Source organism: Mauremys reevesii, linkage group 2 (assembly GCF_016161935.1).
Source record: "Mauremys reevesii isolate NIE-2019 linkage group 2, ASM1616193v1, whole genome shotgun sequence".
NCBI lineage: Eukaryota > Metazoa > Chordata > Testudines > Geoemydidae > Mauremys > Mauremys reevesii.
In genome coordinates, this window is record NC_052624.1 from 96,703,895 (window position 1) to 96,721,793 (window position 17,899).

Genomic DNA, 17,899 nt, shown 5'->3' on the forward strand with positions numbered 1-17,899 from the left:
GACAACATGGAGAAATTTGCTACTGATGCAAGAATGGGAGAGCAGAGTTTGCAGCGGAAGCTGTGCTGCTCGGTTGACGATTATTCTGCCAGGTGAGTTCTTTCACCCGACCTTCTCAACCTTCCTTTATATTTCCTATTCTATTTAATTAGCCTTTGGTTTTTTAAATTGAGTTCAATTTTTTTTACTCTTATAATTTTTTAGTCCCAACAAAAATAACCTTTTACCACGTTCTTACAAACTCCTCTCTCTTGTTGCTTTCTCTAGTTTCCCCTCTTTCTTCTATTTAAGATAACCTTTCTTTCCTTTTTTCCTCTAAGCCTAAGCAATCTTTCTTTTTTTAAAACTCCTTTTCTTTAAGGCCTCTGTAGCGAGATGGCATAGTCTCCTGTCCTGACAGACAGGGAGGGATCCGTGAACGCCCCCCTGGTGGGTAGAACGGGGACTTGCATGGCCTCCCCGCTGGAAGCAGAGGGGTGGGACAGGAAGCGGAACTATAAAAGGCTGGTCCTCCAGCTCAGTCGGGGGAGGGCTGCCTGAGGAGCAGGACGTCTCTTCCCCGTTGCGTGAGCCCAGACCTAACGGAGACCGCTCTCCTGACAGAGACCCAGAGGTGCTGACAAAGCTGCCAGATGCCAGGATCTCCGAGGAGCTGGGGGGGCTGCCACTAGCTGTCTATCCCAGCGAACAACAACCCTGGAACCCATGTACACACGGAATGGGTGTGTCGGATGGAGCCAAGGGAAGCAGAATTAGGTTTGGCTGTGTTATTGACTACAAGCCAGCCAGCGTGTGGCGGCTGGACTTTCCCCGCTGACCCAGTGGCGGACAACTCCACTGCTGTTAGGGTCCTGGGCTGGGATGCAGTGGAATGGGAGGACCTGAGTTCCTCTGCCCCTACCACCTCAACATCAGGAGTGGCAGCCTCCCCCCTGGTTGTCAGGAGGCCTGAATTGGTCTGGCACCCACCTGAATCCAGATGCCAGATGGTTGTCCTGACATTCCCACCAGAGAGCTAACCTCCCCTAGACTGCAACAGCTTTGCCGGACTGTAGGCCAGAGCCCCCCTACTTGACTGCTGCCCTACCCTGATCAAGGGCCAGGCAAATGGACCTCCTGCTGCTCTGCCTGCCTGACTGTAGGCCAGATCCCCTTCTCGACTGACGCCCTGCCCTGATTGAGGGCCCCGGGCAAACAGACTCTCTACCGTTACTTGGCCTGACTGCAGGCTAGAGCCATTAACACTGAGCTAATTTTCCCCTGAACCACCGTACCCGGAAGTATCATAGCAAGGGGTGTGGTCTCCCACCCAGATGGACGGACGGTGGGGCCTGGGGGTGGGGGGACTGCAAACCCTTTACAGCCTCTCTTTCTACTCATTCGTACTTTTTCTCTAAATATGTCAAAACACAAGCACACAACCTTCCCCCGGCCAAACACAGAAAAATAATACAAAATAAATTTTCAAAATGGCCGACGGCATCAAAAACGTACACGACTGGAAATGGGGACGGAGGGCAGGACGTAAATGCAACACGGTGCATGGAAACCTGTCCAAAAGTACATGATGATGAAAGCTATCGAGCAGTTAACTACTCACATGGCTGGGCAGGGCAGGCAGCCAGTTGGGAAGAAGCCATGTGTTCCACCTTGCTCCAGGTGGGCTCTGATGCACCAAGCCCCCAGAGAAGGGAGGCTGGCTTTTCCCAGACCTAGGGCAGCTGGGCAGCTTCAATGAGCTGGCTCTCCGCAGTGCACATTGTTCTTATCCTATGGACCAATGTCCATAGGCTGCAGCAGGCTGGAGGCTGGTTCTTGAAGGCCTCCAGGATGAAGATGGTCTGAGAAGCCAGGCATCGGACTGAGGACTTGCTGTCCTGCTGCAAGCCTTTGAGGTCTAAGATTGAAAGGAAGGAAATGGAGGTCAGAGCCATGGCACTCTGGAGAGCCCCGGCAGGCCAAGCCAGCTCTGTACCTCTCGGCCCACAACAAGGAGGCAGCAGGCCAGGTGGCAGGAGGCAGGGGACTAGCGGGAACAACCAGCAACCCTCACTAAACATCCCCGCCGCCCTCCACAGCTGGGGGAGCCTCCAGACACAGGCAAGAAGTCCCAATGAACCCCATTCACTCACTATTTCTAGGACTGCCTCCTCCCTGCAGTATCTGAGAGCCTCATCCCTGCCTGTATTTACCCTCCCCCTTCCCCCCCAATGCATAGATGGGCACTTAGGCCTAGAGAGGGGGAGAGTCACAAAAGGGGCTTGGGCATTGTTAGGCGCCGCCTAACTTCAGGTGCTCTGCTGCCCTCCAGGAAATGCCGAGGAGGGAGCTCAGCCATTCTCTAGCTCCGGTTGGGAGGCCCAGCTGTGAATCTGCTCTGGGAGTGAGGAGTCTGAGCTATGTCACCCACCCTTCCCTTTTCCCGAACAAATGTGGTGGAGATGCTGCTCTGCCCTGTGCTGCCCAGGAGTCCGGACACGCAGCAGGGAGGTAGGTGACCGGACGTCACTTCAGCCTCATTTGGAGCAGTGGCTTGACCCCAGGTGTCCCACGTGGAGGTGACTGCTCCAAACACTGGGCTAGTGAGTGCAAGGGGGGAGGCAGCACCCCACTTTGGCTGTGTTTGTGGGGGGCAATCATCTGCGAAGGCCAGCCAGCTCAGGCCCAGTTTGGGGATCTACCAGGCCACAGCTCTGAGGTCAGGGCTAAGTGCCTGGGCACATGCCAACCAGCAGACACGACAGGGTGAGGGGGCAGCTGATCAGGGGGTTGGGGATTGACATTTTGCATCCCCTTGTGGCTCTCGCCTGTGACCACGTTGCTGGCGTCGGAGATTGAACCCACCCTGCAGCCCTGGGCCATTCATCCCCCTAGTGCTCAGTACTCAAAGCGGGACCACTCACTGTCGCAGATGGCGTCCAGCTTGTCCTGGCTCCCCTGGTCCAGCTTCCGGGCAGTGAGCCCTACACACACAAACAGCTCATCACATCCCCGCGTCCCCAGCAAGGGTGTTAAAGAGCCTGTCACCCTCCAAGCACCGCGGCTTTCCCCCGCCCCTCACTGGCCAGGACACGCTCCTGAATCCCCAGGGGAAAGGGCGAGTCCCCAGAGATGGCTACAGGGCTGGTTGCCAAAGGAGAGCACAGCGCCTTGAAGGTCCACTACCAAGAGCCCATGGTGGGGTGGGGGCGGAGAATGGGGACTGCATGAGGAGCAGTGGGCTTAGAGGGGTCCCATCAGCCGATCAGGGCAGTTTGGGGTGAGCTTGCTCCTGTGGGTTTCTGACACCCCTTCGCCTTCATTAGGGAATCAGGAGCCCAGGGATCACTTCTCGCTGCTGGCAGGGACTGAGGAGAGCCTGGGACCAGATCCAACCCCTCTGCTAAAGGGACCCCTCTGCTCTGTGGTTACCTAGGAACCTGATGGCTGCTTCCCTAACTGGAGTCTGTGGGTTCTGCAGGAAGGCCATGGTCTGGCCCAGGAAGTCATCAGCTCTCTCCTTGTAGTGGATCACCTAGGAGCCAGAACAAAGGAGCACAAGATTATTAAAGGCCTTTCCGTCCCACAGGCCAGCTTGCAGGTGTGTGGAGCGCACGTCCTGTTTTTTCCCCTCCTTCCTGTGCTGGGAGGATCACGCAGAGGGACCACACCCAGGGCCAGGTGTGGTCCCGGGGCTGGGGCTCAGTGTGGGCACAGAGCCAGGCAATTGGGGGTGCCCTATCCACTGATTCCTCCACTTCTGCCAGCGAGGGCTGTGCAGTGAATGGCCAGAGGGCTCCCTCACCAGGCAGTCACAGCTTCGCCAGGTTTCCTTGTGCTGGATGAGGCCACTGAGCTGGTGCCACCTCAGGAATTGGGCGGCACTGCTGAGGGTGTCCCAACACACCTGCAAAACAAGAGGGGCCGGGGCGAGCCGGACACAGTTATGGGAGCTGGAAGCCACTAGCCTAGTTACCGGAGGCCAGGGAGGCCGTGCGTGCTGAACGCTTCCCTGCCCTGGCTGCTCACGGAAGGGCGGCGGTGTGGCTAAGGCAATGGCTGGAGACCTGACTCAATTCCCAGCTCTCTGTGCAGGAACTCAGGCAAGTTGCTTAGGCCCAGGGCTGCAAAGGGATTTAGGTGCCTAATGCCCATGGGGGTTCAATATTTTGAGGCTGCGCTCAGTGCCCCACCTCATGGGGTGAATTCATTAGTGCTGGTGGCATTTGTGTCCCAAGTGATGGGGGCCATGAGCACTAGCATGTGCAGAGGCATGGGGGGGAGGGGCTTGGGCATGTCATGGCTAGTACGGGCTGTCCGGGCCGCTTGGCTAAGGGCACATTGGGTCCTGTGCACCATCTGGAGGCTGAGTAGCCCTGCTCCTGGTAGGGATATGGCCAGGGTTGTGCTCTTCCCACCAGCACAGCCAGGGGAGTGTGCGGAGGCCAGTGGCTGTAGGAGTGGTGAGGCGACCACTCGCCCCACCCAATCTCTCAGCCTGGCTGCAGGGGGGTGTTGAGCTCAGAGGATGCAGAGAAGACTCAGCAGTTGGGTGGGGTGCCATGGTCATGGCACTACTGGACTCAACATTCAAGTGATTTTGAGTGCCTGATTGTCACAGCTCTGAGCACCTGCCCTCTACCGGCCAGACCCTTTAAAGGGGGGTGTCACATGTTGCCCCCCCCAAACAAATGGTCGCTCTGTAACTATCTCAGACGCAGACTCCAATTCGTGGCCTCACCTGGGACACGTTGGGACGCTCATCATGCACAAGGAGGAGCAGTGGGACCAGGCTCTGGAGCACATGCTCCTTCATCTGCCTCCGGTTGGGCCCCCTTACAAGCTCCAGCAGGTCTTTAAAAAGGGTGATGGAGAGCACCTGGAGCTTGCTGGTCACCTGCAAGAGATGATATAGGAGGGAGGAGACACTGTGACAGTCATTCTCATCCAGCGGGGCAAGCGCACACTGTGCCAGAGATGTCTGCCCTGCAGGGGGTATTGGTAACTCACCCCCAGCCATACAGCCACAGCTGGGGCCAGAGTCTCATGGGCATAGCGCCATTGAAGGCAATAGAGATGCAGATTTCCACCAGCTGAGGGGCTGGCCTGGTAACTTCTTGGCCAGGGAGAGCAGTAAGCTGGGGTGAGACTGCCCCTGGGCTCACAGCCAGCTCTGGGTGCACTGACATCAGCACCCGCCTGTGTCAGCCAAGGGGAAACATTCAGGGTGGAGCAGCGCCAGGACAGGGGCGGCAGAGAGGGAGCGATGAGGAAAGATTCAAAGAGCGAAGGGGGGGTGTAGTTTGTCCACCCGCTTTGCAGGCCCAGCTCACACTGGTGTTGACCCACAGCAGCCCTCTAGCCGGGCCAAGGAGGCCAGGCATAGGGGGCAAATTCCTACCATTGGTGTTTGTTTGGGCCATGCTCAGGGACCTGGGGTGAATTTAACCAGGGCCAAGGGGTGGTAAATGTGCAGGAGCTCCCAGATAGGGGGCCTTGGATGCCATGACTGGAAGCCACCCAGCCTCCAGGGGTTTGGGGTGGGGTGAGGGGTCAGCTCAGATGGTCAGCTGGGCAGCTGAGCCCAGATGGTCAGATGGTCAGCTGAGCTGGTCAGCTGGGCAGGCTCTGTACAAAACACGTGGGAGGGGTATGGGGGCATCAGGGCTGCACTGCAGTGGGCACAGGCAGATGTTGAACTGGCACCTCTCTGGTCTTCCCTCCAGTTGTTGAGGCCTGTTTGCCTTTCCCTGGTGATGGGTGTAGTAAGTGCAGGCCATGATAAAGGCCCAGTATGAGGCCTGAGGCCTGAACTAAAGTAATGAACAAGACTTTGCTAACATAAAGCAAAGGTAAGCTGTGAGCCAGAGGCAGGCCCTGCTCACAGAAGCTGGCAAGGAAAGGGCTGATACGTACCTAAAAGGTACTGAACATTCACATACTTGCACATTCCACACAGATAACAAAGAACAGGCTGGCCCATCCCAATGACAGGGGCAAAAGGGTAAAATGATGGATAGAGTTGTTTTGATCGAACCAACATGTACAAGGTAGAAGGTGGCACCTAAATACGTAGAAAGGTTGTACCATGCTACGTGGAGGGGTTGTACCTCATAGGTCAGGTGTGATGTGTAACTTGTTTGTGTCTGTGTATAAGAATGCATCCCTGGGGCGGTGCCTTTGTCCGGCCGAGGGGGCAGTGGAAAGTCCCGCCACTGAGCCGGGTCCATTGCCAAGAGGCACTTTCTCGTAGTATGCCCTGAATTAGGCTAAGAAACCTACAGGGAACTGCAATTGTGTCCGAGGTCGCAATAAACCTAGCCGACGTGGCTTTGCATCTTACTGGACTCTGTGGTTATTGGGGGTTGTCGTCGGGTCTGCTGTGTCAGCTATCTGCAGAGCTGGGGTAGCACACAGAGGGAACACACGCACGCAGCCGAGTGATATCAACAAGGAGAAAGCAGAGCACCACACCGGTAGCACTCTGACAACACACTTCTGACAACAATGGGCGTTGTGTTCATTAACACTATTTGGATATAACCCTGCCCCATAAAGAACCTGTTCTGTTCCCCCCGGGCCTGAGAGGGGTTTGGTTTAAAGGGCTCACCCCAGGGCGAGATCCTGCATCCTTGGTCCAGGCTGCCCTGTCCCTTTGGCCAGCTGGGGATCCAGGAGACCCTGGGAACAGCTTTAGCCAGGCCTGTGCCACTACTAAATAAAGAGCGGCACGGTCCCAGCAGAATTCAGGAGGGCTGAGAGTAGGATTTACCATTATGAGAGCTGGGGAGTCCCTCCAGGAGCCCCCACTGGGGCATTACCCCTGGAAGGCAGTAATGGATGGGCCCCTTTCTCCTGCCCGCTTGCTGGATCTCGCCACCCAGTGTGGGACTGAACATCAGTCTGGTGAATGCACAGCGGGGGCTAGTTTGTGGGTACAGAAGATCTGAGGAGAACTTTCCCCTCCTTTGACGCTGCCCTGCCATGAGAACGAAGAGGAGAGGAAAGGGCGGTAGCTGTAGAACCTACAGACAGAGCCATTTCCTTATGGAGATGACAGGCCAGCTGTAGGATTCCTGGCCAGGGAAAGGAGGGGCAGATTTTCACCAAGGTACCATCACTTGTCACCCTGGAAGCCAGCAAGAGCATTGCAGCACCCTGTGCTGCAGAGGCCCCCTCGCTGCATGCAGGCTCAGGAATGCACGTCCTTCCCCAAGGGGAGCCTCGTCCCCAGGCTGCCCTCATCCTTGTCAGTAGGCCTGCAGGACACCAGGGTTCCCATCCTTTCTGCCATGTGCTCTCATGGAGAGTGAGAGGAAGGCGGGAATGGGCTCATGATTTATGACAATCCGTTTTCTGGCTAGGACCATAGCACAGGCCCTGCTAGCCCACCCCCTAGCCCCCACTCACATGTCTGCAGTTTGATGGGATCTCCTGTGAGCTGCCAGGCCTTACATCATGAAACAACGGCAGGAGTTGCGCAGCCACTTGCACGGCCGCAGCTGGCGCTCTGCCTGTCCATGCCGGCGAGGAGGTGTTTCAGCACGGCGATGGCCTTGCGGATGAGGTCTCTGTCTACCTCCTGGAGTCGCTCCAGGACATCTGGCAGCAGATGCTGGAGTTTCCCACCTGTGTGAAACAAGGAGCTGCTTTACGAAACACCCCCAGTGACCCAACAAGCCATTTCCAAAACAATGTCTGCCTCCCTGCAGACAGAGGCATGGGAGCTAGGAGTGCTGGGGGTGCTGCAGCACTCCCAGGTTTTACGCAGGGCTCTGCTCCTGGCCCCACACACAGGGTCCCAGCTGCCGGCCCTGTGCCAACCCCCAGCTATGGCCCCAGCCTTGGTCCCTTGCCCCATCCACCCCCGCCCCGCCTCCTGGAGCCATGGCCCTGCTCCTGACCAAAGCTCTAGTGGTGGAGGGGTGTGTGGACAGGGTAAGGGTGTGTGTGCAGCACCTCCACTATAAAAGTCTTCCAGCGCCCTGCCTCCAGAGACATATTACAGCCTCAAAGCCTTTGCACAGCCAGCTAAGATCACGGGCAGTGGGTCCGGCAACCTGCAACATAAGCAGCTGCTTTGTACTCCAGATCTCAGGGGATGGTTTTTATTAGCAGATATCATCCGTGGAAAGTTCTCTACACAACACGTTGACCCCAAATAAATCAAGTGTATTATTGTTCGAATAGCACCTCGAGGGCCTGTCTGCAATGAGGGCTTGTGCTGGGGCTTTCCAGGCACAGGAAGAGACGGTCCCTGCCCTGGAGCTTACAGGCTAGACACACGAAGGCAGGATTTCTATCCCCATTGTACAGACATGGAACTCGGGCACAGAGAGGTTACGGGACTCGCCCACAGTCACTTAGGAGTCTGGCAGAGCCAGGAACCGAACCTGGGTTCTCCTGAATCCTGGTCCTTACAGCCCAGCCTAGGGGAGGGAGTCGATTTTGCACACTAGTTCTAGGGTTAGGCTGTTACTAAAAGCCAGATTCAGTCATTTCTGTGTTTGGTTTTTCAACCTTTCAAAGACAGCCCCACAAAATCTCAACCGCATCAGGGAAAAATAGGTCATATACAGGCTAACCGGTTCCGGAAAGGAAAATGAACCACAAGCAAGTGAAAACCAGGCTGAAGTGCATGGAACGATGGGAATGGTGTATAACAAAGAGAATTACAGTCACGCCCTCTCCATGTCTGATCTAGTCATAGTCCGGGTTTAATAAACCGGACTGACCCCCCTATTCTCAGGCGAAGTAAATTATCATTAACGACAGTTGCCTTCAGATTGTCTCCTCTTTACCAGGCTGTCAGATCTGTGTATTTAAGTCCCAAGGGCTTTCTCTGCCTTCACTATATTGTGGGTATCAAACTTGTTTTGAGATCTTAGCAGCAAAAGGCCCTTCCAGAGCTCTTCAGAGGAGCGAGTGCTGCAGGACAGAGCCGTGACGTCAACAGTTAAAACCTATGAGGCTTTAAAAGGGGATTTGTAGGAAAAAATGGTTCCTAATTGTAGTGAAATGGCTCTATCCAAGCGTCCCTGATCACTGGGGTCGCCAGCATTCCCTGGGGGTCTAGAGTCTGCAGCTCTGCTGCTACTCTAGTGCTAGGGTTCTTTGGATCACAGAGACCCCAGACACAATCAGGCCCAGCTGTGCCAGATGCTCCACACACCTAGAGACGCACCTGCAGGAGCCAGGCCCTTCCCTGCAGAACAGCAGACAAAGGCCAGGCAGGGGCTTGCCCAAGGGCACCCTGCAGGTCAGTGGCAGAGCCAGGAATAGAAGCCAGGGCTCCTGACTCCAGGCCAGGGCCATACCCCCAGGGAAGGTTTCAATGACCCCAGCCCTGCAGCAGCTCCCTGCGGTTCTGGGTTTATCCCCCAGCCCTCCTCCCCTCTCACCTTCTCTGGGTGAAGGGCCAGATTGAGGAGGCCTTTGAGCGCCAACCAGCGCACCATGGTCTTGGGGTCTCTCAGCAGCCCGCTCATCTCCTCCACGATGGCGTCTTCCAGCTCGCTGCCAAGGTCAGGGCACTTGAGGAGCTAACACACCAACAGCAAATCAAGCCAGAGAACGGGCTGGCCTCTCGCGACTCATCTCTGCCACGGGCCCTAAGCTCCACTGGCCAAGGCCCGGCATGGGCTGCATGCAGGGCATCGCGATTGGTCACCGTGGTGGGCCCCACTGAACCGCTTCTAGCGCGACGGCCCCTCGAGGCTCCAGCTGAGATCAAGGCCTGCCCTGCTCCCTCACTAAGGCTCAGCTGCACACGGAGCAGTGGTGTGTGTGCGGGGGGGGGGGGGGGGGGGTCTGCAGCCTTGTGCGCCAAAGGGGCGCCCGGTCTGCGGGGGGCAGGTGAACGGGCCAAGAAAGGGCCGGCGGCTGCCCGGCCAGCACATGGCCCACGGGTGGCAGAGGGGGCACGAGGGCCGAGGTCACACAAGGGACCATTCTATGGAACTGAGTCTTGGGGAACAAGAGACACCTGACCCTGGGCCTTGCTCCAGCCCCGTGACACCAGCTGGGACAGGTAACAATGCCCAGACTGAGTGACTCCACCCCTAGGGTTGTAGGAGCTTTCCCTGCCCCTGCTCACCCACCCACCCCCAGGGCCTTCAGGGCCACCCCTCTCCTGGCCATAGGCATGAGCGGCAAGTTCCATTGGCCCATTGGCCCCAGATAAGCGCCGCACCCTCCCAACTCCTCCCAGAGCCTGCCCCCCCACCCCTTTCCCGCACCCCACTCTGGCCCCCAAACTCCTTCCCAGAGCCTGCACCCCCTCCCTCCACACCCCCTCCTGTCCCCAAACTCCCGCCCAGAGCCTGCATCCCCACCCTCTCCTGCACTCCCACCCTCTGACCCATCCCAGAGCCTGCACCCCAGGCCCTCCCCACCCAAACTCCCTCCCAGAGACTTAGGCAGGTGGGGGGCAGAGTTTAGGGGGGCAGAGTTTGGAGGGGCAGGTTCTGCTGAGCACCACCAAAATTTCTACAAATCTGCCGTCCCTGGCCATAGGTCAGCCCCATGCCCCAGTCACCGCTGGGCCGGGGCGCTTCTCACGACCCTCACCCGCTGGTGAGGCTCACCTGAATGAAGAGCGCCACAGCCGGGACGCATCGCCTATCGTCCCGATCGTTGAGGATGGCCATGACATGGTGGAAAATCCAGTTTCGCCTCGACATTGAGCGAAACCATGGCCCTGGCATAGGAAACACAAACACCACATCATCAAGGTGGGCAAGGACTGGTCCTCCATTTACGAATCTAACCAGACCAGTGCCACAGGACAGGGGATCCCGGGCGACTAGTCACGCGCAGCTGGCACAGACTAGTTCCTGCTGGCTTAAAATGCCCAGCGGCTTATGTGCTAGAGACCCAAACCCTTAATCACTCGACAGGGAGCCCTTCCATGAGGCCAGCTCTGAGCACGTAGTGCTGGGGCTTCAAGAGAACTGCAGACAAAGAAGGGTGTTGGTGGGGTCGGTGGTCTTCCTCATGTGCCCAGATATTGGGTGATGAGAGACAGAAGGGTGGGTGAGAGAATATCTTAGATTCACCCAAGACAAGCGCTGGAGCTTTCTGTGTTAGCTTCTCTCTCACCCACAGTCACTGGGCCAACCAAAGACATTCCCTCCCCCACCTTGTCTCTCTCATGTGCTGGGTCTGACAGGGCTACACCAACGCTGCGGAAAGACATGGCGGAGGCTGTCTTTGCCCAGCCATGCCTGCCAGAGCCATGCAGGAAGCGGTTTACGCCAGGCAGCGCAGGGTGGAGAAGTAGCCGACTGACCCCTTGGCCAACAGCACAGAGGCTGCGGCCTGTTCCATGCAGGCGATTGGGAGCCGCGTCTCACCCAGCAGGGAAGGCAATGTGGCCGTGTCCTGGGCCAGGGAGGGGAGCTGCTGCTGTGATCGGTTCTGGGCAGCACTCACCGGGCAAGCAGGCAGACACCTTTGTGGTGCGTGTCGGAGCTCATGAGCAGGTCCCAGCGGCCATGCTTCATCATGAAGGTGGCCTGCTCCTTGTAGCCAGCGCATAGAAGCAAAGCTTCCATGGCCTTCACCGCGAACCTGTGTGCAGAGCGAGCCTCTTGTTACTGAGTGAGCCCAGGCCAGGCCCTGCCGCGTGCCTGCGGGCGACGCTGCAGAACCCAGGCTGGGTGTCGGGCTGGCGGTACCTGACGGGGCTGAGGGGTGCGGCCGTGTCCTCCTGGTTATGCTCCCTCTCCTGCGAAGCAGTGTGCTGCACTGTGTGGGTGACGTGGAAGAGCAGCGCGACGAGAGCTGAGGGAAGAGCTCCTTCACTTCCTGCCTGCAGGCCTGCTCCTGCAGGATCACATATAGGGCTCTTGTGGCCTGCAGATAAGAACAGGAGACAGACATTGCTGCAGGGATTTCGTCCTTCCCACGCTCCCCCAGGGCACCTAGAGGGGTGGGCTGGGCTGGGGGCTAAGGCCTGGGATGCTGGGTTCAATTCCTAGCCTGTGAGACCTTGGCTAGAACCACACAAGGGACTTCGCCCAGCGTGGCCATGCCCAGCTTCATGTGCCCTGCTGCCCAGTGGACTCACAGCCCTGGGTTAAGTGCCCAGGCTCGTATATGCTCCAGAGAGAGAGTCAGTTGGGCCAATTGTTAAAGCGGGTGAAAGGGATGGCCTGGGTAATTTCAGGCCTGTCAGCCTGACATCGATCCCAGGCAAGATAATGGAGCAGCTGGTATAAGATTCAATTAATAAAGAATTAAAGAGGATAATTTATTTAATGCAAATCAACAATTTTTGATGAGATTACAAGTTTGGTAGATAAAGGAAATGGTATTGACATAATGTATGTAGACTTCTGTAAGGCGCTTGAGTTGGCGCTGCACTCCAGTTTGATCGAAACCTAGAAGATACAAAAGTAACGTGGCACACTTGAATTGGATTATAAAGTGGCTGATAGGTCTCAAAATGTAATTGTAAACTGGGAATCAGCATTGCACAGGTGTGTTTCCAGGATGGTCCTTGCAGGATCGGGTCTTGGCCCTAAGCGATTTAACATTTTCATCAATGACCTGGAAGAAAACATCAAATCGTCACTGATAAAGTTTGCAGATGACACAAGAATTGGGTGAGTGGTAAATAATGAAGAGGATAAGTCACTGATACAGAGCGATCTGAATCACTTGGTAAACTGGGGAGCAATCAAACAGTATGTGTTTTAATATGGCTCATTGTAAATGAATACATCTAGGAACAGGATGAGGGACTCTATCCTGGGAAGCAGAGACTCTGTAAAGGACTTGGGAGTCCTGGTGGATAATCAGCTCATGTGATCCTGGGATAAATAAACAGAAGAATCTAGAGTGGGAGTATTTGGCACTGGTGTGACAACTGCTGGGATCCTGGGTCCAGTTCCGGTGCCCCAATGCAAAAAGAATGTTGATGAATTGCAGAGGGTTCAGAGAAGAGCCATGAGAATGATTAAAGGACTAGAAACCATGTCTTATAGTGATAGGGTGACCAGACAGGACAGGGGTTGGGGGTAATAGGAGCCTATATAAGGAAAAGACCCTAAAATCAGGACTGTCCCTATAAAAATCAGGACCTCTGGTGAGAGATATAGTGAGAGACTCAAGAAGCTCGATCTATTCATCTTAACAAAGAGAGGGTTGAGGGGTGACTTGATTACAGTCTATAGGTATCTCCCTGGGAAACAAATATTTAGTAATTGGCTTTTCAGTCTTGCAGAGAAAGGTCTATCATGATCCAGTGGCTGGAAGTTGAAGGTAGACATTCAGACTGGAAATAAGGCATAAACGTCACAGTGAGAGTAATTAATCATTGGAAGAATTTACCCAGGGTGGTGATAGATTCTCCATCACTGACTGTTTTTGAACCACGACGGATGTTTTTCTTCAAAGACCTGCTCTAGGAATGATCTGGGGCAGTTCTCTGGCTTGTGTCAGGCAGGGATCTGACTAGATGATCGCAGAGGTCCCTTCTGGCCTTGAACTCTATGAAGCTAAGAGTGAGGAGCTGCCTAAACCAACCAATAGGAAATGCGGCGGAGAGGGATGTGGCCTAAGCCCCACCCCTAAAGGGAATTTGGTATCTATCTCTACTTGGGAACACTTAAATAGTCATTGAGCAGAGTTTTGACCCCAGGTCTCCCAGTTATACCCGAACCACTGGGCTAGAGACAGTGGTGTAGTCGAAAATATGAAGGTCCTGGAATGCCACTAAAATACTGATTTTCTTCAATATGAATTATAGAAATTCACATTTTATTTGTCTACTGAATTTCTGGTACAGTAATCCTGGGCTAAACCAGGCATGGCTGGAGACAGGCCAGCTGTCCAAAATAACAAGGTATTGGATTTTTTTTTAATTGTACACCCCCCCCCATAGTAGCTATTCAATTTATTTTAAATGTTGAAATCATTGTGCTGAAATGCCATTACTGTGTATGCAATAGAATACAATAGAAATGCCATTACTGTGTCTACAATAGAATATGTAAAAGATATAACTCTAGACAGTAGTGTACAGTACAGTGGTAAAAACCCAATGAATGCGTAGCACGTTTTCTTTTTACTTTAGCCTATAGGCTAATGAAAATAGAAAATAAATCATGCTGCTGCACTACAGACATTACTGTATCAGGCTGAAATAATAAAAGTTTATTTTAAATGTAGCTAGTAGGCTACACAAGTAACACAAAATACATCAAGGCATAACGGACTGGAGTAGCAAAGGCCTGCTGTAATGCATTGATCTAATTTTTACAAGTATTTCCACAAAGCGTCTTTCTCCATATTGTATTTTCTGTGTCTGTGAATCAGAGGGAGAACAAGGATGTCTGAGCCAAGTTCTGGCACAGCTGAGAGGATGCCACATGGAAAATGAAGGGCCATGTAGCTTGCTAAACGTGAGTGATGATGTATGCGGAATAAGCCCCTTGCTACATTTCCATTCACAATCATAGTCATGTGGCTGAGGGTATGGCTACACTTGCAGCTGTACAGCACTGGGAGTTAAAGCTGTCTTCGTACAGCTGAGTAGGGAAAGCACTGCAGTCTGTCCACACTGACAGTTGCAAGCGCGCTGACTAGGCCACATTTGCAGCATCTGCAGCGGCATTGGGAGCAGTGCATTATGGTCAGCTATCCCAGCGTTCCAAGTGGCTGCAACGTGCTTTTCAAAAGGGGGTGGAGGTGACAGGAGCGTGGGGAGAGAGAGAGGATTTTTGGAGCCAACACTGTGTCAGCAGCTGCCTTGCAAGTTCCAACCCCCTCCCCTAGCCCTCTCTGACTCACTGAAAGTGAACAGCACCTCTTTGTCTTTTTCCTCACAGACCAGATAAGCAGCCGCTCGCCGAAACGGACCCTCCTCCCTCCCCCTCTATTCAAGCAAACACTAGCTGTGGGCCTTCCAAAGGGAGCCCTCTGCCTCTGCTCATTTACAGCAAACAGGAGCTGTGTTTTTTTTTAATAAGCAGCTCCCGGAGCCCAGAGTTTGCAACAAAACAAAGAGCGGAACCTTCACTTAAAAGGATTATGGGAAGCTTCCGGAGATCAGTCACTGCGTACTAAGGTTATTCCCTATTTAAACTGGTGCCCCAGCGCAGCAGCAGCAGCAGCAGCAGCAGCAGCACAATACTCTTTATTCCTCTCGGGGAGGTGGAGTACAAGCAGCGCTGTAGCCAGGGAGGTACAGCGCTGTATGTGCCTTGCCAGTGTGGACGGGGAGTGAGTTACAGCACTGTTGGTGGCTTTATTGTGCTGTAACTCAAGTGTAGCCAAGGCCTTAGATAAAGTGAAAAGGAGGTAGGGCAGCTGTGTAACCAATCTGGTCTGTCACTGACAGAAATTGTCAATGCCTAGCATGACTTTCTTGATTATACTGGTCAGAAGTGCCAGCTGAGCTGAAACCACTGCTCAGCTCCACGCTGCAGGATTTCATGCAGCATGGCTGAGTGTGAACGTGGATTTAGGCCTTGGCTACACTTGAGAGTTACAGCACAATAAAGCCACCAACAGCGCTGTAACTCACTCCCGTCCACACTGGCAAGGCACATACAGCGCTGTATCTCCTGGCTACAGCGCTGCTTGTACTCCACCTCCTCGAGAGAAATAAAGAGGATTGCGCTGCTGCTGCTGCGCTGGGGCACCAGTGTAAACAGGGAATAACCTTAGTACGCAGTATCGACTCATCCCACCCCTTTCTGGCTCAGGTTACAGCCTCAGGTACTGACCTCACCTAAAGTCATCCCCTGCTCTCCCATCCCCCATGCAGACAGTCCCAGTAAAACTAAACACCATTTCCAGATCAATCCATCCCTCTCCCTACAGCGTCACAGGGCTATAGATAACAAAATGAAATTCACCAAAGACAAATGTGAGGTGCTACATTTAGAGAAGAAAAAGCAAATGCACAGATACAGAATGGAGGATAACCAGCTGAGAAGGATCTGGGAGCTGTGGTGGATCACAACCTCAGCATGAGTCAGCAATGCGATGCTGTTGCAAAAAGCAAATGCAATTTTAGGTTGCATTAACAGAGGTATAGCCAGGGCCGGCTCCAGACGCCAGCGTGCTGCCAGCCGCGCTAGGGCGGCAATGAGAGCCGCGGGGGCGGGGCACTCTGCCTGTCGCCGGGAGGGCAGCAGGCAGCCCGGTGGACCTCCCACAGGAGTGCCTGCGAGGGTCCGCTGGTCCCGCGCTGCCCGTGGACCTCCCGCAGGCATGGCTGCGGATGCTCCACTGGAGCCGCGACCAGCGGACCCTCCGCAGGCACGCCTGCGGAGGGTCCGCTGGAGCCGCGGACCAGCGACCGCCAGAGCGCCCCCCGCGGCGTGCCGCCCTGCTTGGGGCAGCGAAATTACTAGAGCCGCCCCTGGGTATAGCATGCAAGTCATGGGAGGCGATAGTACCACTCTACTCAGTGCTGCTTAGGCCTCAGCTGGAGTACGGTGTCCAGTTTTGGTCACCAATGTCTAGAAAGGATGTGGAGAAACTGGAAAGGATCCAGAGGCGAGTGACAAAGGTGATTAGAGGGATGGAACACAAGCCATAAGAAAAAAAGGCTGAAGGAACTGGCTATGTTTTGTTTGGAAAGGAGGAGATTAAGGGGGGACTAGATAATGGTCTTCAGATACTTGGAAGGCTGCCATAAAAAGATAGAGAAAAGTTGTTCTCTTGCTACGGAGGGCAGGACAAGAGGTGATGGGGTCAAACTACAGCACAGCAGATGTAGATTAAGCCTCAGGAAAACTACCTAACTGAAAGAAGAGTAGTACGATTGGAAAGATGCCAAGGGAGCTTGTGGAAACTCTTTCGCTGGAGGTTTTCAGAAGGAGGCTGGAGCCATCTGTCCAGGGTGGGTTAGAAACAAGAAGTCCTGCATTGTTGCAGGGGGCTGGACGAGCTGACTTTGCGATCCCTTCTCACCCTGTGATTCTATGAGTGCTGCTGAATAGCACCAGGAGAGCGCTTCGCGTGTTCCGCTCGAATATAGCACTGGCTAAAGTCACACTCTCTCTTTGGCCCAATGACTATACCCCGTGGGAGACTGAGAGACCCTCAGGCCATGATGGGGACACACAGCACTCCTTCCCTTGCTGCAGGGGCTGGTACTTACGGCCAAGGAGGCGACGCCGGCCGGTCTCTGAGAGAGCTGATGCCGTCGTGGAGCCTGCCCCTGCAGCCTGCTGACCAGCTCCCTAAGGATCTTTTCTGTGCTCTTGGGCTGGGATGTCAGCATCTTCCACATCTCCGCAGCAACACTGCAAAGGAGAGAGCCAGTGGCACCCGATCAGAGCCCTGCCAGCCTCCTGCACCCTCAGCACTGGCACGCCTGCTGGGTCTCCTCACCGGCCGGCCCTTTGTTGCCCTCCTGCTCCTGCAAGGACCCGTTGGCTGGTGCAGGCTACATGGAGCCAGGTCTGAGTGTCAGCCACAGGAGAGGCCGAGGGATGCCGTACAGGGTTTTGCAGATTGGCCTGTGTCCAGGGCAAGCCAGCCTGCAAAACCCTCCAGGAGAAGCAGCAGCTCTGCAGGGAGCAGGAGATCTCTGGAGGGTTCTGCACTCCCTGTCTCTGGCAGCGGGACCAGTCCGGGGGACCCAGAGTGCAAGTGGTGGTAGCCGCAGCCCCGTACCTGTCACATGACAGTGAGCAGCCCAGCAGGGTTCCGACCACCTCCTCGCTGAACTGGGAACCCAGCAGGAGAAGGGCCCTGAGCAGCTCCTGCCGGGCAAGTGGCTCGCTGATGGAGTCCAGGTGCTTATGAATGCTCCTCACAGCCTCTGACACCTGGAAGGAAAATGGGGAGGTGGGGGCCTTGGCTTCCTCGCACGGCTATTGATTGGGGAGCCAAGGACCTGCTGCACCTGAGAGCCATCTGCCCTCCCAGAACCTCTTCACCAGCCCCAGGCCTAGAA

At 54.9% G+C, this 17,899-nt stretch overlaps 1 protein-coding gene and 1 long non-coding RNA gene across 2 annotated transcripts; both read right to left on the bottom strand.

Annotated features, from left to right (window-relative positions):
- Positions 1-1,133: 1,133 nt before the first annotated feature.
- LOC120396753 (maestro heat-like repeat-containing protein family member 7) lies at positions 1,134-7,467 on the bottom strand. Its single transcript, XM_039521797.1, has 6 exons — positions 7,390-7,467; positions 4,721-4,876; positions 3,785-3,886; positions 3,412-3,514; positions 2,904-2,963; positions 1,134-1,897 (listed from the first exon to the last, which is right to left on the bottom strand). Exons 2-6 carry the CDS (start codon positions 4,793-4,795, stop codon positions 1,713-1,715), a joined length of 525 nt encoding a protein of 174 aa, XP_039377731.1. The 5' UTR covers positions 4,796-4,876; positions 7,390-7,467; the 3' UTR covers positions 1,134-1,712.
- Positions 7,468-10,652: 3,185 nt separating this feature from the next.
- Positions 10,653-11,759, bottom strand: LOC120396640. Its single transcript, XR_005593266.1, has 3 exons — positions 11,658-11,759; positions 11,413-11,550; positions 10,653-10,678 (listed from the first exon to the last, which is right to left on the bottom strand). It is a non-coding gene; the product is annotated as an uncharacterized LOC120396640 (long non-coding RNA).
- Between the last annotated feature and the right edge of the window lie 6,140 nt (positions 11,760-17,899).

What these genes read in the sequence shown, in the direction of transcription:
- LOC120396753 (XM_039521797.1), bottom strand. Translation starts at nt 4,795, where the DNA reads ATGAAGGAGCATGTGCTCCAGAGCCTGGTCCCACTGCTCCTCCTTGTG. An exon ending in AGCGTCCCAACGTGTCCCAG is followed by an intron (nt 3,887 to 4,720) that starts GTGAGGCCACGA and finishes CTTGTTTTGCAG; the next exon opens with GTGTGTTGGGACACCCTCAG. An exon ending in AGCAGCCATCAGGTTCCTAG is followed by an intron (nt 2,964 to 3,411) that starts GTAACCACAGAG and finishes TTGTGTGTGTAG; the next exon opens with GGCTCACTGCCCGGAAGCTG.